The 18057-nt window shown below is 40.2% G+C and overlaps 1 protein-coding gene across 1 annotated transcript; it reads left to right on the top strand.

The window, feature by feature from the left end:
- The first annotated feature begins 1051 nt into the window (after positions 1-1051).
- Positions 1052-17879, top strand: LOC128444077 (uncharacterized). The gene is made up of 22 exons (XM_053426379.1): positions 1052-1451; positions 2590-2752; positions 3658-3810; positions 4403-4563; positions 5089-5157; positions 5319-5423; positions 6043-6181; positions 6463-6548; positions 6655-6756; positions 6961-7102; positions 7709-7892; positions 9274-9508; positions 10834-10996; positions 11311-11463; positions 11688-11848; positions 13317-13385; positions 13558-13662; positions 14054-14192; positions 16643-16728; positions 16951-17052; positions 17132-17273; positions 17513-17879. Exons 1-22 carry the CDS (start codon positions 1290-1292, stop codon positions 17698-17700), a joined length of 3009 nt encoding a protein of 1002 aa, XP_053282354.1. The 5' UTR covers positions 1052-1289; the 3' UTR covers positions 17701-17879.
- The last annotated feature ends 178 nt before the right edge of the window (positions 17880-18057 follow it).

Raw genomic sequence — 18057 nt, 5'->3', positions numbered from 1 at the left:
GCAGACACGAATTATAAAAAAATATATAAACACTCACCAGATTCATGTTCAGAATTTTAACATCACAAGCCTATAAATAACTTTAAAAAAACGGTTGAATTCAACAGTTATTTTTATCACTTAAATTGAATTGATTATTTACTACAGAAGTTGAATATAAAGTATATTTTAGTCGAGAGTTGTGTTTCTATATAGTTTTGTTCACCGAGTTCTTGGATTTGTCATTGTACCTGTAATCACCACATTGTTAATTTCTAAAACCCATAACGTTTAAACAAATCCGTCAATAACCAATATTATTTATTTATTTTGAGATAGAGACTTATCGGTAACTTGTTCCATCATTACCACACTCGTGGTTCTGCAGTAGTTCAGATCAGAGACAGAAATAGAAACAACAAATGGCTTCTTCTCTCGTGCAGCTCACGATCTGGGCTCAGATTCCTGTTTTACTTTGAAACTATTGCCCTCCGGTGTCTATTATCTACTTCCTGTCTTTGTGTCCATGGTTAATAAATCACCAGTGTTTTCTTTACAGCCTGTTTCAAGTCACCTGAACCTAACACCAGTTTCTGTGAGCTTCTTGTTTGTGTGTCCTTTCTTATATTTTGTATTTCTGTTTGCTTGCACAGCTGTTTCTGATTCTGGGACCCTTGCAGAGCTCAGGGCCATGTGAACCTTGTTCCTTCTGTTCTCAGTAAATCTCCAAAAAGAATAAACTCTGCCTAGACTTCTGCATTTAGATCCTTCCTTTTGTCCTTGCTTAGCGGCTGTAAAGGTGCAGACATGACCTGATCTCCAAAACAGATAAAGAAAAATAAAATTAAAATTAAAACGCTTGTGCATGATCAGGCTCGCACGCCGATCCCATTCTGGTTTATCATTAAAGACGTGTTCTATGAGAACTTCACCATGGACACACAAACAGACCCACAAACACTGTGTTGTCTCTGAGGTGATCTCTCTGGGATCAGTGCTTTATCTACACTGGAGTTATATAACAGCTGGTGATAAAAGCACTTACCTTTGACTTTATCCGTACTTTGATTTCCTGCTTACTTAGCAGCTAATACAAAGAAGGACGATTATTCATCTGACATATAAATTGGCTCAGTGATTTATTGTTTTGGCTCCACTCGGCAGCCGCTCACAGCTCCCGTCACAACTTAGGCCTCTCGGTGTTGTTTACATTCGACTCTGTGAGGAAACAGAGGAGGGGGAGGCAGAGTTCAGAGACGATCTTTGCTCTCACAGCGAGTCCTGCAGCTCTCAGTGCAACCCGGGCCACCATGTTTGTTTCTATAATCCTCCTGTGGCTTTGCGTTTGGTTCATCGTCCTCCAACTGAAATCCCGGAGGCCCAAGAACTTCCCACCGGGACCTCCTGCCCTGCCCATCCTGGGGAACCTCTTAAATCTGAGCCTGGAGAATCCTCTGAAGGATTTTGAGAGGGTAAGAAAAACACGGAAATCAGTGACGTATCTCTTAGATATCCCTTAACTTGTGATATTTATTGCATAAACATGAGTATTACTACTTAAGCCACTGCTTTTCATGCTGTGTTTATGAATGCATAATAAAGAACTGTCGCGCCTTTCAAAACAGAGTCAGAAGGTACAAAATTAAGTTGAAATGATATCAAAGAAAGACAGATTATGCTCAATCATACAATAAAATTAAATCGATAGAAGAATAACAGAAAAACGGATAAAAGAACAAAATGAAAACAATAAACCGCCGTCTCTGAGTTGGCACATAACCAGGAGTGCAGGGTTATCTAAGGTCTGCAAGCCCCTGAACCACTGTTTGGTTTGAGTTGTAGTAGATCACAGTACTAGTACCTTTCCCAACATTTTCACTGATTTCCCAGAGAATGATTAATGGATATTGATTAAAGTGAGTGTGTGAGATATGGGGGGGAAAAGGGTTTTCTGTAGTTCGGTTTATTTTTGACTTCCTGTCCTGGACCTGTTTCTAATTTCTGTGATTGTCGGCCCCGATGTGTTTCACAGATGGAAGGACCTCTCTCCTGTTCAGTCCTGTTGCCTGGTGTTTTTCTGTGTTATTGGCTTTTCTCAGAATGTGTGTTCTGCCTGCTGGGAATTTATGTTTCTCCCATTGACCTGTCTGCCTCGAAGCCACACATTTTGGTCCTTTAAATCCTTCAGACATTCATTTTATGTATGTGCAAAAAAATGTTGGAACCATCTTTCGTCTTGTTCATTAATACTTTGCTAGATGAAGCTGTTGTAATATTTGTATATTAAGCTTTGGCTTAGAAACAAACAAGGAGCCAAACGTATAAAGAGAAAGAACAGCTTCCCATCTGGGTGCACATTACAAACCAACCTTTGTCTTGTGCACCATGCTCCGAGCATTAATGTGTGACCATACTGTAAGAGATGTGTGTCTCGTTCCTCGTGGGATTGCAGAATTGCTGCCACAGTTTGATCTGGCTTGTCTGTGTTTTGCCATGTTCCACACTGAACAACCTTTTTTTGTCATTATCAGTGAAATTTAAGTTGTGTGATATTTATATAATTATACATGTATTTTAAACACTGACACGTGTCGTCTTGTTCTGTGACAGCTGAGGAAGAAGTATGGAGACGTCTACAGCCTCTTCCTCGGCCCCAAACCTATGGTCATCCTCAACGGGCAGAGTGCGATAAAGGAGGCTCTGGTGACCAAGGGGATTGATTTTGCTGGACGACCTGATGACCTGTTCGTCAATGACGTCACGCAGAGGAGAGGTGGGAAACACATGATGGTCTATGATGGAGAATGTCTGCTCCAATGTAACTCATCGAAAAGAAGATTCAGTCAATATCTGCTACTGTCACTTTCTAAAGAAAAGCAAATATACATCTTGATGCCATTACTTACTTGATTCTTGTTGTTCTGGGTTTGTACCCTCATGGTTGAATGCACTTATTATAAGTCGCTTTGGAAAAAAGTGTCAGCTAAATGAAATGTAATGTAATTGTTACCATTATCACTGTGAATCAGAATATACACAAGAGAAACTGTAATACACATTGTGCTACAACATGTTGGGAAACGTTTAAAAGACAGAAACAAACACCTGAGTAAAAGTCGTGATGACCTTTTGAATTGTGAAACTTAAAGTAAGTAAAACTCATATGTTTACTTTTAGTAGATATAGTTGTTTGAATAGTGTAGTATTCAGTTTGCCAAAGAAAAGTTGAGGTATTGATAGTCTCATCGAATCCACAGGTCTCTTCCAGAATGGGCTGCTCCACCTTTCAGCAACAAAGTTCATGATTTGATTATTTGTTTTGATGCTTGTGCAAGATTTGAATCCTGTGCAATTATTAATCTGTTTGCTGGAGCCAGGTCTGAGCCTCTTGTGTCAAAATGAAGAGACTGTAACTCCAAACCGCTGCATCACCATATCCTCCTGGTTATCGGCATACGTTTTCAGTTTAAAATCAAAACGTTAAGAAATAAGATTTCCACCATAGATATCGTTGCACTGACGACTGTTTGTGCTCGTATTTGTACATAGTGGGACTTTAGTTGTTTGACTATGACATATCTCTTTCTCGTGAATCCACTACTTGATGTCTCGGGTTTGAAAACACATTATAGCAAAGTCATGAGCCGTCCTGTGCTCTTCTCTGTGCTTCTGTCGTAGGTGTGATCCTTGCAGACTTTGGCCCCAGCTGGAGGGATCACCGTCGCTTTGCTCTGACCACGATGAGGAATTTCGGCCTGGGGAAGAATTCAATGGCGGACAGGATCCATGGAGAGCTACAATACACTGTGGACGCACTGGAAAAAAACATTGGTGTGTTATCAGTGATTCTGAGATAAAGCACGATATGCACCTTTTATACCTACAATAACAAGTTTGAAGGTTTATTGACTTTGATTAAAGAGAATGTTTGCTGTTACCGCTCTTCACCCTGAAGCTCTGATCTCTCTCTATGTAACATTGGCGAGTGGGTTCGATCTCCTGTGATCACCTGATATTGACAGTTGCAGGTTCAACTGTCACAATCGGGTCCAGCGAGCTCTTCTTGTTCAGGAATGAGGGGATCGTGGATCATTTCCACAATTCGGTTGTGTTTCAGCCAGGGCGTCAGTCAACACATTGATACACTTAGTTTTTTTCTCTACATGAAATCAACTTAGATCACTCCGACATGGAGCCCAGCAGAATCCATCACCCCGTGTGGTTGCAGGGGGCGCTGTAGCTCAGTAAAAGCCAGATGGTGTTGCTTTAACCCTCATCCGTCACACTGTGCCCTCCAGAAATATTCAAATATTATAAGTTAGATTTTGATCACACCCTTTCTTTATGACTGAGCTCTTCTTTTCACCTTCCTTTTATGTCGTCACCACAATCTGCTTAATGTCTGTGTTTCTTTGTCTCACAGGAAAGAGCGTGAGTCCAGGCATTCTCTTTTATAACATGGCCTCCAACATCATATGCCAGGTTCTGTTCGGAACTCGCTTCGAGTACGAGGACGAGTTCATCAAAGTGATCGTTCGCTGCTTCAGAGAAAACGCCAAGATAACAAACGGACCCTGGGCGATGGTGAGTCTCAGTGCTCTCTCTCTCTCTCACTTAGGTACTGGTATTCAATGGGAATCTCCACTGGTCAGAGGTGAAGAAGCTGTTTGGACTATAGACTGTAGATAATGATGTACAACATGACAGCCAATGGTCCCCTGGTGGCTGCCTGCAGTATAGGTCATAAACCGATGGCAGCATTTGTATGTGTTTTTTTTGGGCTTGATTTCTGGAGAGTGAGGGTGTGTTGAGGGTTTGTGCTAGGACGAGGCCCCACCCACCTGTAGGTCTGCATCACTTCTGCAACTTGCAGCGGTTGTTGATATTTTGTTGTATAAAACCAAACAGCCTTCCCCAAGTCACAGGCACGAGATGATGTTTGTTTAACTTAAATGATTCAAACTTGCAGAGAGTTATCTACAGCTGTACTTCTCCTCCCATTATAGAGAAATATCCAGGATTTAAAATCATCTGTTTCGAGTGTGGAAGCAGAATCTGCACATTTGGATTCAGATTTTAAACTAATATTTGTTTGTTTTTTCTTCACAGTTGTACGACTCTTTTCCACTGATCCGTAACTTGCCGCTGCCTTTCGTCAAGGCCTTTGAAAATGTTAAGGTGGGTTGATTGGGCCCAGAAAAGGATTATGATACTGTTGTGACCATTTAAAAAAGGGATATAAACACGCATCATTCTTTTTTTCCCTACGTACACATCCATATACCGTCAGAAATCCTAATGCTGGAGTGAACATCTAACTTACATCTTATATTCATCAGGTTACCATGGCGTTTGGACGTGCTTTGGTGTCCGAGCACAAGAACACCAAAGTTCCTGGAGATCCACGAGACTTAGTTGATTGCTATCTGGACGAACTGGACAAGGTGTGTGTACAAACTTACAAGTTATATTTGACTTAAACAAATGGTTTTATATTGAATTTGTAAAATTTGTATCAGGCCTGGAACTTAAAGCAACACTGTAACCTTATTAGAGCTACAGCGCCCTCTGCAGCCACATGTGGTTATTAATTCTGTTGGCTTTGTGTTAGAGGGATTAAGTTGTTCTCTTGCACAAAATAATCAAAGGTTATCATTTTGTTGATCCACCAAAGAGGAAACATATTGCAATTTTGCTATTTGCTACTATATTATAGGGATAGTTAACCCAAAAATTAAAATTCACTCATTATCTCCTCACCCCTATGCCGACAGACAAACTACTTTTATTTGATTCTTCTGCTACACTGATTACCCCTGAACCTCTAGAAGTGCTTTCTGAACTCAAACACTTTCACCCACGACCTCTATCGGCATAGCGGTGAGTAGATAATGGGTGCATTTTCATTTTGGGTGAACTATCCCTTCTAAGGTAAGAAGGTTGTTTAACTGTATGACACAATAAAACGTGTGGTAGTGAGCTGATTCTTATCAGATTGTGTGCCTGCTCGTGTATTTACATGTAATGTTGGTTTATCTTAGAGAATCATTCTTCTTTTTTTAGAGAGCCGGAGAGGATTCGATACTATCAGAGGAGGAACTCGTTTCGGTTTCTCTTGATCTTCACTTTGCTGGAACTGACACGACCTCCAACACCCTGCTTACTGGTTTCCTCTACCTCATGGCCTTTCCACACATACAAGGTTCGTCCACATGTGCCAATGTGAGGATTTAATTCTGTCATCGGCTCTATGGTTTTACCATTGTCTTTCTAGAGACATCCACTGTTGGTTTATCTGAGGGTCCCGGTAGCAGTCAAAAGAAAATGGGGGATTCATCCTGAAACTTCCTTCATTTTAATCTATATTGAAGCATTGTTGTGTTTTAAGATATATATTCTTTTGTATATAACTTTTTACTTATTTTATGTACTTTTTTACTTTATGAAATGTTATATTTTTTACATGAAGAATTTGTCTCTCAGAGCGTTGCCAGCAGGAGATAGACGAGGTGCTGGGAGGGAAGCATCCGGTCACATTTGAGGACAGACATAACATGCCATACATGCAGGTATATGTTCAGACACATTTCTCTTGTGATGATTCATCAATAAGGTCACTTCTGTTTGACATATGGATGTGGGTCAGAGGCTCTCAAAACCTTTGTTTCCATCCAGGCTATGATCCATGAAGTGCAGAGGATAGCCAACACTGTTCCACTCAGCGTCTTCCACTCGACGACCAAAGACACCGAGCTCATGGGATACTCCATTCCCAGGGTAAGAGGCCAGTGGTTACGGTTTGTGGAAGGAAACCCAACTGTGATTAGGTGGACTTTCCAGGGCAGGGTTCACCAAAGATTGTGAATGACTATTGTGCAAGTTTGCAAAGCTGCATGTAACTGTTTGAACCAAAAATAAATCATTGTAGAAAGCTACCATTACATCAGTAAATCTTACAAATATTGTCGTTAATTTCCTCAGGGTACGTTGATCATCCCTAACCTGGGCTCAGCCCTGAAAGAGGAGGGACAATGGAAATTCCCTGATGAATTCAACCCAGAAAACTTCCTCAACGACAAGGGAGAGTTTGTCAAACCCGAGGCCTTCCTGCCTTTCTCTGCAGGTAATCAAAGCAAAAAACACTTATTCTCTTACTTAGCTGGTTTATTCAATTAGCTAAAAATGGATGTTGAAACCATTAGCTACACGTTGAACAGTTGATTTAGTCGGATAAGAAGTGTGGGCATCATGGATAAATATTTTATTTTGTCAGCTAAAAGTAGCAAAATGTCATAAACGGGTATAATGATTAATTATAAGTGTTGAGACCATTAGCTAAACGTTGAACGGATTTAGTTTGCTGAAACGTACTCTGCGGGAAACCGTTAGCTAAATGTTGCTAACAGCTAATTCTCTTAGCTAAACGTTTTTGCGGGGGGCAGTTCAGACAGAAAGCAAAATGCTGAACAGTTGATGTAGCTAGCTTAAAAATGCTATTTTATGGGTGGGAAAAAGAGCTGGCTAAACATGACGGATAAAGTTCATTTGTTAACTTTTTTTGGGGGGGGGGGGGGGGGCAGTTGAAACAGTTGGCTATTGGTGGGGTAAATGACTGTTAGCTAAATATCATGTATAAACAATTCAGATAGTTGGATAAATATTTGGCTAAAAGTAAGTTCAAAGTAGCTCAACTACCCAAAAATGAGATCATTTTTTTCTCACGTCTCAGGTCCTCGGATGTGTCTGGGAGAGGCTCTGGCTCGTATGGAGCTTTTCCTCATCTTGGTGACTCTGCTGAGGAAGTTCAGGTTTGTCTGGCCTCAGGACGCAGGAGAGCCAGACTTGACTCCGGTCTACGGGGTCACCCTGTCTCCCAAACCTTACTGCATGAATGTCCAGCTCAGGGCGACACAGTAAGGAGGTCTTATAATCCAGTCAGTATTATCTTAGCTACCTCACATTAGCTTTTGAATCAGATCCTTGTAGCTTGTCTATTTACAAAATAACTCATTGTAAATATACTTTACAAATGTATGATTGCTAATTTTATGATTGTATCAAATGCATCTTTATTTGTAAGTGAACGATCGGATTGAATAAACTGCAATATTGAGACAAAATGTCTCCTTGTTATGTCTCTTATTCATGTTGATGGATGAATTGGATCCCAAATGGAAGAAAGAGGAATACAAATTAGCTTCAGGGAAAAAAGTTTCAACTGAAGTGTGGTTATCATCACAGAAAATGGGGCAGAATTAAGAGACTTGCCGTCGAAACACAAAGAACTGGTTCAGGATCAGCCACTGGTTCCGAACTGGCCCTGGATCTGCCTAGGTGTAACATATTTGTCACAGAATGAACTCACGTGTCAGCTCCTCATTCCAAACACTAGAGGGCAGACACGAATTATATAATATGTGAACTTTGTTCCAACACTCACCAGATACATGTTCAGATTTTACAACCAGATGTAATTTTTACATCACAAATTACTTCAGTTACAGAGTTGATGGTAGATATTATTATTGAGTCAAAACCAAAGACTACAGTTGAATACAAAGTACATGTATAAATAAAAATAAAAAGGCTTTTGCATAATCAGGCTTTCATACGGAAGCCTAAACCGTACATGGGATCATACATTGTATTTCCTCTACAACTGTTGCATTCATTGTAGCAATGTCCGATGAGCAAGAGCTTGATCATCACATCATATTTCTCTCCAATCAGGATATTTCCTCAAATTCTTATTTAAGATAAAACATTTCTAAAGCACAAAACAGATGCAGAAATAGGCTTACCCATATACATGAGTGTTCAAGTCATCCATCAGTTAGTGATTGAAAAAATAGTAGATGGTGATCTCAAGTTAATTAACTCGTTATCACGGGGAAACAGAGGAAGTATAATGTATGATTCCCTGGCTGTTCAGGGCTTCTGTCCTTGCACGCCGATCCCCCTCTGGTTTATTATTCAAGTTGTTTTCTATGAGAGCTTCACCATGGCGACACAAACAGACCCTGAAACACTGTCTCTGCTCGGCCTCTCTGGGATCAGTGCTCTATCAATAACTGGAGTGGAATTATGTAACAGCTGGTGATAAAATCACTTACCTATGACTTTACCCTTACTTAGATTTCTTGCTTAATTAGTAGCTAATACTTAAAGATTATTCACCTGACAAATAAATTGGCTCAGTGATTCATTGTTTTGGTTCTACTCGGCAGCCGCTCACAGCTTACGTCACAACTTGGGCTTCTCGTTTACATTAGACTCTGTGAGGAAATAGAGGAGGGGGAGGCAGAGTTCAGAGACGATCTGTGCGCTCACAGCGAGTCCAGCAGCTCTCAGTGCAACCCGGGCCACCATGTTCATTTCTATAATCCTCCTGTTCGTTTGCATTGGGTTCATCATCCTTCAACTTAAATCCCGGAGGCCCAAGAACTTCCCACCGGGACCCCCTGCCCTGCCCGTCCTGGGGAACCTCTTACATCTGAGCCTGGAGAATCCTCTGAAGGATTTTGAGAGGGTAAGAAAAACATGGAAATCAGTGACGTCGCTCTTTAATATCCCTTAACTTGTTATGTTTATTGCATAGCATTACTACTTAAGTGCTTTTCCTACTGTATCAATATGAATAAGAAATAATAAGCAATTTTTTCTATTTTGTCACTCAAAAGTTACCAAAGTTAAAAGGTGCTTCACAAAATAAGATTTATGACCAAAGATAACAAATCATAGAAAAACCAGATTTTGGCCAATAATGCAATAAAACTAAACGGATAAAAGAACCAAATGGAAACAATAAACCTCCTTGTCTGTACAGAGTTGGCACACAACCAGGAGTGTAGGAGTTTGAATGCTTACAATCAGTTCAATGCATGATTGCAGATGATGTTTTCTGAGGGAGGGAAAGTAGGTGAGAGGGGAAACGCTTTGTTTAGCTCAACTGAAAACTCCCTCGAAAGCAGCAGCTTCCTGGCGAATGAACACTCGTCACTGTCTCGTGGAATCAACCTCAGGTTTCTAGGAGGAGACGACGCTGCCGATATTTAGTTTTGCAAAGTTGCCATTTAAACAACGTAAACAACCCCCCCCCCCCCCCCCTGTAGTATATAACAGTACTAGACAGGACCTTTCCGGACATTTTCACAGATTTCCCAGGTATCTATGTATGTGTGAGATATGGTGCAAATAGTTTCCTGTTGTACGATATTGTTTTTACTCCCTGCCTTTGTCTTGTTTCTAGTTTCTGTGAATGTCTGCTCGGCCCTGATGTGTTTCCCTGTGTACAGTCGTCCCTTCCTTCAGTCTCTGTGCTACATAGTCGGCCCTTTGTTCACGTTTTCTTCTGTTCAGTCGGACTTGGTTCAGTTCTTGTCTTCTGCCTGCTGGGAATTTACGCCACATTTTTGTGCTCTAATTACTTCACTACAACTTCCTGTCTTAACGTGCCTCTGGATTTGGGTTCTACGATCCTATAACCTGCCGTGCAGGCAGTTTCCTTCATGACATACAGGTCAACACTCGTGAAAGACAAATGTTACGGTTTCAGACACATTCATCTTAAGTCTTTGTTGGAACCGTCTGTCGTCCTGTTTGTTACTTCTAACTTAGTCATTGTTGCTAGATTTAGCTGTTGCAATGTTTTTAAACTAGTTGTTAGCATTTTTTTTGTGTGCTCTTTATAAATGTCAATGATTTAAATCTGTTATGTTTCTTTTTTTTACATTTTATTGATGCTGTCTGTGTTTCACACCGAACTATCCTTTTTGACCAGGTAACTCCACTTTAAGGTGGGCGATATATACACGTATTTTAAACACTGACATGTGTCGTCTTATTCTGTGGCAGCTGAGGAAGAAGTATGGAGATGTCTACAGCCTCTTCCTCGGCCCCCAACCCATGGTCATCCTCAATGGGCAGAGTGCGATAAAGGAGGCTCTGGTGACCAAGGGGATGGATTTTGCTGGACGACCTGATGACCTGTTCATCAATGACATCACCCAGAGGAGAGGTGGGAAACACATGATGGTCTATGATTGTCATTTGAGGCTCATCCCGATGTGATAGTGGATGTTAACACCAAAGAGTTTTCCAATTGAATGTGGCGTCCATAAGGTCCGATTTAAAAGGACATAATTGTTCTCAGTTTATCTTGGACAGCTTCTGTGTTTCCTCTGCAGTCAGCATCTATATAGTGGGACTTCAGTTGTATACTCTAAATGACTATGACATATCTGTTTCTCGTGAATCCACTACTTGATGTCTCAGGTTTGAAAGCACGTTATAGCAAAGTCATGAGCCGTCCTGTGCTCTTCTTTGTCGTAGGCGTTCTCCTGGCGAACGTTGGCCCCAGCTGGAGGGATCACCGTCGCTTCGCTCTGTCGACCTTGAGGAACTTTGGTATGGGGAAGAATTCAATGGCGGACAGGATCCATGGAGAGCTACAATACATTGTGGAGGCAATGGAAAAAAACGTTGGTGTGTTTACTGTAATTCTGTTCTGAGAGTTAAAGCATGAAGCACTGTTCTCCCTCTTTGTAACTGTGGCGAGTGGGTTCGATCTCCTGTGTGGAAATGAGTGTCAGTCGCAGCTGAACGAGATCTTCCATCTACGCCCTCACTACAATCTGTTGTCTGTGTTTCTTGCCGTGCTGTTGTTCTTGTCTTTTTTGTAACACTGACGTTTGCATCATGTCTCACAGGCAAAAGCGTGAATCCTGCAATTCTGGTTTACAACACGGCCTCCAACCTCATATGCCAAGTTCTGTTCGGAACTCGCTTCGAGTACGACGACGAGTTCATCAAAGTCATCGTTCAGTGCTTTAGAGAAAACGCCAAGTTAGCAAACGGACCCTGGTCGTTGGTGAGTCTGAGATCTCTCTCTCTCTCTCTCTTTCTCTCTCTCTGTCTCTCTCCCTCTCTCTCTCCCGCTCTCTCTCGCTCGCTCGCTCGCTGTGCACCTGAAGATTCCCAGTCACTCATGTCATGGTATACAATGTGAATCTGCACATTTGAATTCAGATTTTAAACTAATGTTGTGCAATAATGCTCTACCTCTAATGCATTAAACGTGATACCAAAAAATATCATTACATCATAACTTTAATTGATTAAAGTTACATCGGGGCACCACCCTTCAAAGGAAGGGTAAAAGATATCCAATTTATTGATTAAGTCTCATACAGGTACTATCTACAAATTCGGAACTCTGATAACAATAAAATGAATAACTATAACCAAAATTACCATGAAGTTGTTGTTAAGTTGAAGGATATATAGTTCTTAACAATGTAGAGGTTGGAAAAATTCATTGGCAAAAAAACATTTGTGAAAGAAAAAACATGAATTATGAATAGCTTCCAAAAATTGCGGCTGGCCAGAAGTTAACACCTTCCTCAGCATGCTTTCAAAATGGTGGCTGGCCAATCTAAAGATAACGCCCCACCCCCCGCCAACCCCGCCTTTAGAAGTGGTTTTACGACATCTAGCAGGGCAGAGATAATTAGGTGAAGGATTATGCGTGTGTCTGTGTGTGTGTGTTTGTGCCAAGTTAGACAAAGAGTGTAGAATGAAATGCAAAGAAAGACTGTGAAGAGCCTAACAGACTAACATTACTTTCGAATAACTTATAACCAAAGTATCACAACACAAATCAAATTTATAAACACCACACAGAATCGAATAAACAGTCTTGCTTAGCCTAGTATAATTTTTAAGCCCAGTTGTGTTCCCCATCCGTGTGAAGGGGAAAAAGGAAGTTGCTGTGCAATTCGCAGTTCTGTGAAGTCTTCTTGGCTGGTTGTGTGGTTTCTGCCTTTGCAGTTCTATTGAGTTGGTTGAAGTTTTCCTGCTGGACATCAAATCGCTACTAGGAGTTTGGTAGAGCTTGAGTTGCGAGGAGGTTTCCTTGGTGAGATGAGCTGGGAGCTGCACCTTTTTTGCTCCTCTTGAAGAGTTGGATGCGAAGAGAAGATGCGAGCTGGAGAATCAGGCCTCTTTCCTCTACAATGCAGGAAGACAGGCTGGCAGCCTTCCACCCTCAGACGGATTGTAGAAAAGAGATAGAAGAGGGGGAGAACTAGCCTTATATTGGCCTGTGACCTCACAGGTTATGGGGTCCAGAGTGACCAATAGGAGTTGACCCTTGTGGCTTTTCAATCCTCTGTGTGAAGTTGAAGAATCCTGGGAGACTGAGTTCCCTCTGATCTGGCTTTGTCCGGAACAATGTGATTATAGGCTTTTGACTACCAATATAGGCTGAAGAGGAGGCCTTTTGTTTCACAAAAACACTGTCCCAACACTAATGATTGTTCATTTTTTCCTTTTTACAGATGTATGACTCTTTTCCACTGATTCGTAACTTGCCGCTGCCGTTCGCCAAGGCCTTTGAAAATTTGAAGGTGTGTTGATTGGGCCTTAAAAATATTTTTAACACTGATGTGCACAATTAAAAAAGGGATATGAACATCAATCATATATTTGTATCTCTAGCTACACATTTATACACAGTCAGTGAACAATTTAAAGTCCTAATGCAGAAGTGAACATACAACTTAATCTTATAATTATCAGACTGCTGTGAAATTTTCACATAAATTCCTGGACGAGCACAAGAAAACCAGAGATCCTGGAGATCCAAGAGACTTCGTTGACTGCTATCTGGACGAACTGGACAAGGTCTGTTTGTGTGTTAACTCACAGTTTATACATGATTTAAAGAAATGATTTAATATTGAATTTGGTAATGTTTTGGTAACGCCTGGAACTTAAAGCAACACAATGTAATTATTAGGTGAGCTACAGCGCCCTCTGCAGTCACATGTGGGTATTCATTCTGTTGGCGCGAAGTCTCCATGATTAAGTGGTTTTCTTGCAGAGAATTAACCAAGCCTATCAATTTGATGATGCACCAAAGAGGAAATATATTGCAATTTAGCTATTTGCTCTTATAGTGAGGTTAAAAACTTACATAGTGTCACTTTAACTGTTAGCTCACAAAATGAGCTGGTTCTTATCTGTCTGTGTGTGTGTGTTGGTTTATCTTTAAACAATCACTCTTCTTTCTTAGAGAGCTGGTGAGGATTCCCCATTTTCAGAGGAGGAACTCATTTCGAACTCCCTTGATCTTCACTTTGCTGGAACTGACACGACCTCCAACACCCTGCTCACTGCTTTTCTCTACCTCATGGCCTACCCACACGTACAAGGTTCGTCTATATATGCCCATGTGAGGATTTACCTCTGTCATCACCTGGACACAGCTCTGTCTCCAAATATATATGTTGGGTGAGCATTGGTGAACAGTTCCACCCATAGATATATATAAAGACTAGATGTCTTCCGGCTGAGTCTAGAACGTCATCACTGGCGGCCATCTTGCCACAGGCAGGCTTTCTGGAAGGATCTGTAGAACCTGAGGTAGGGTCAGTGATCTGCTCAAACACTTATACTCTTATCTCGCTGAAATCTTGACGGATTTACAAATGGTTTGGTTTCTTACAAACGTTATTAATGTGGTTATAATTCTGGATGCTTGAACATGTTGAAATCGCAGCTTTTCTCTCCGAAAAACGACTTAATCGTGCAGCTTAGTTGTGTACCACGGCTAGGCTAGGCTAGGCTAGTACCGAGTAATTTTACATTTATGGGAGAGGCAGAATTGTTCTTTCTTTTCAATATAACTTAGGCTACACATGATTTAACTGAGGTTTCACATCTTGCATTATGATTTATACAGGAAATTGCTGACTTTATTGCCAGTGGACAAGACCAGCTTCTTCCCGGCTGCAACTGACCCCCATCTGTCTTTGACTCTTATCCCCACGCCTCAATTCTGTGTTACATTTACACACACTACAGTTTATTGCATATTGCACATCCTCATTCTGTTCTGTATTGCATTTACATCTTGTATTAATTTTGTTTTGTTTGTTTCATGTATAGTTATTTCTTTCTTATGTGAAGTCCTTATTGTGTTTTTGTAGTACTTATTGTTTTTTTTTTGTATTGATTTCACTGTTTTTTGGGTAATTTTTTATGTCGGTCCTCCATCTGTATACCTCCACAGTAGTGGGTGGGAATTTTCAACATGCAGCATTTCTTTATATATATTTGTAAATGGAAATCTTACACCTTTTTTTTACTGTATAGAAATGTCACTTTTATAAAAAGGATTTTACTAATATAATACAATAATTTGAATTATTACTTGTTTAAACTAAACATGTAATAATTCAAATTATTTTATTATATTAGTAATATTCCTATTATAAAAGTATACATATGTCTCATGTTTCCATTCTGTATGTTGAGTTTTAGTTGCCTGTATATTGATTTAACATAAACATCTTGTGCATGTGTGTATTTATGGCCCCATCTGTTCTGTTTAATGTTATTTTCATATGAAAACCCATGGTTATAATTATTCATAAGTATACATCTCTGTAAAGGGTGAGGATTTTCAACTTGCAGCATTTCTTTATGTATATTTGTAAATGGAACACTTACACCTTTTTTTTACTGCAAATAAATGTCACTTTTATAAAAAGAATGTTACTAATATAATACAATAATTTGAATTATGACTTGTTTAAACTAAACATGTGATAATTCAAATTATTGTATTATATTAGTAATATTCCTATTATAAAAGTATACATATATCTCATGTTGCCATTCTGTATGTTGAGTTTTAGTAGCCTATATATTGTTTTAACATAAAAACCTTGTGCATTTGTGTATTTATTGCCCCTATCTATTCTGTTTAATGATATTTCCATATGAAAACCCATGGTTATAATTATTCATAAGTATACATCTCATTTGTAGAGGGAAATCTTGTACCTATTTTTAAGAACATTATTCTATTTTTTAGAACATAACATAATTATTAATAAGTATGCAGTGTCATAACTACATCTCCAGCGTTTATAACAAACCAAACCGTTTAAAAATCGGTTGAAAATTGAGCAAGTTATAGTTAATTAAAAAGTACATGTTCCACTACCAACACAATGTTATGGGTGAGCGAGCTGCCTGTGGCAAGATGGCCGCCATGTGCGGACGTTCGACTCCATTGGCCGGCAACGCGGACGAGACATCTAGTGTTTATATATATCTATGGTTCCACCACTCCATCTTCCTGCAGTGCTCCCCAGCGTGTGACCCCAGGGGACATGGGAGAACTGCTTTCAACACACTGGGTTAGGGTTAGGGTTACACCAGGAAAATTCTAACTCTTTTCCTGGTGTTCTCTCAGATTATAATCTTAGCTTCATAAACTGCATAATTTATGTAAAATCATTTAACTTAAAGTCCTGCTGAAAAACTCATTCATTTCTAGTTAGTGGTCTCCCCCTCAAGAAAATTGACTTTAACCGACTTGAAACTTATTTCTTGTAAGATTTAGTTTTTATTTAGTCCGAATACTGGGCTTGAACCAAAGACTGCATTTAATATGGCTGCAAATACTTGGAGTCTTGGAGCCATGGTAGTTTTTATAGCACTAAAGAGAAATGGGCGCTTCATTCTGTGACTTCCCGCAGTTTAATGTATGTTGATGCACTACATCCTATAAATGTTGTGTTTAAGATATACATTATTTTGTATTTAAATGATGAAATGTCATTTTTTTTAACATGAATAATTTGTCTCTCAGAGCGTTGCCAGCAGGAGATAGACGAGGTGCTGGAAGGGAAGCATTCAGTCACGTATGACGACAGACATAACATGCCATACATGCAGGTAAATGTTCAGACACACTTCTCTTGTGATGATTCATCAATAAGGAGGACACAGTCTGTTAAAGGCCCATGGTGTAAGATCCACTTTGACAAAACTTAGTATGGTTTTTAAGGATATTTTTGTCAGGCATCCATAGTAAACATTTACTTTCTGTGTCTGATCCTCTGTCCCAAGTCAGACAAAATATAAAAACATGACGCTAAAATCTTTCTTTCCAACCAGGCTATGATCCATGAAGTTCAGAGGATAGGCAACATCGTTCCACTCAGCATCATCCACTCAACGACCAAAGACACAGAGCTCATGGGATACTCCATTCCCAGGGTAAGTGGCATAAAACATGGTAAAAAAAAAAAAGAAGCCATTACTTCAGTAAATGTTACAAAGTCGTTTATCACCTCAGGGTACGTTGGTCATCCCTAACCTTGGCTCGGCCCTGAGAGAGGAGGGACAATGGAAATTCCCTGATGAATTCAACCCAGAAAACTTCCTCAACGACAAGGGAGAGTTTTTCAAACCCGAGGCCTTCCTGCCTTTCTCTGCAGGTAATCACCAAACAAGCTGCTGTGTGTTTGCCATTCTGTCACATCAACAAAGACTTAATATAATATTTAGCTAAACTGACAGTTAGCTAAATATTATGGATAAACAATTGAAAAGGAAAGATTTGGCTAAAATTAGGCGCTTATCGAATTCAACCACCCAAAAAGAAGATAGCGTGGTTTCATGACTGGGTCGGTAAGATCAAACTCTCAGGTCTTTTTTTAAATTTCTAACGTCTCAGGTCCTCGGATGTGTCTGGGAGAGGGTCTGGCTCGTATGGAGCTCTTCCTCATCTTGGTGACTCTGCTGAGGAAGTTCAGGTTTGTCTGGCCTCAGGACGCAGGAGAGCCAGACTTGACTCCGGTCTACGGGGTCACCCTGTCTCCCAAACCTTACTGCATGAATGTCCAGCTCAGGGCGACACTGTAAGAAGCTCTTATAATCCAGTCGATATTATCTTAGCTACCTCACATTAGCTTTTGAATCAGATCCTTGTAGCTTGTCTATTTACAAAAATAACTCATCGTAAATATTCTATGATTGTATCAAATGCATCTTTATTTGTAAGTGATCGATCGGATTGAATAAACTGCAATATTGAGACAAAATGTCTCCTTGTTATGTCTCTTATTCATGTTGATGGAACAGCCCTCCTCAGATTGACCTGTTTTTGAGTGCCTGTTCCTTTAAAAGCTAAAGAGCCAGCTCCCCCCTGTCCCCCTCCTCCCTCCTCCACGAGATATGAGCACCCGGATTTTTGGCTATCCATTACCTTTGTAGAAATAT

The sequence above is a fragment of the Pleuronectes platessa genome, chromosome 7, assembly GCF_947347685.1.
Source record: "Pleuronectes platessa chromosome 7, fPlePla1.1, whole genome shotgun sequence".
NCBI lineage: Eukaryota > Metazoa > Chordata > Actinopteri > Pleuronectiformes > Pleuronectidae > Pleuronectes > Pleuronectes platessa.
This window is presented reverse-complemented; position numbering and strand designations above follow the sequence as displayed.

Coding starts and splice junctions, on each gene's coding strand:
- LOC128444077 (XM_053426379.1), top strand. CDS start 1,290: ATGTTTGTTTCTATAATCCTCCTGTGGCTTTGCGTTTGGTTCATCGTC. Junction 3,811..4,402: donor CGCACTGGAAAAAAACATTG/GTGTGTTATCAG, acceptor TTTGTCTCACAG/GAAAGAGCGTGAGTCCAGGC. Junction 5,424..6,042: donor ATCTGGACGAACTGGACAAG/GTGTGTGTACAA, acceptor TTCTTTTTTTAG/AGAGCCGGAGAGGATTCGAT.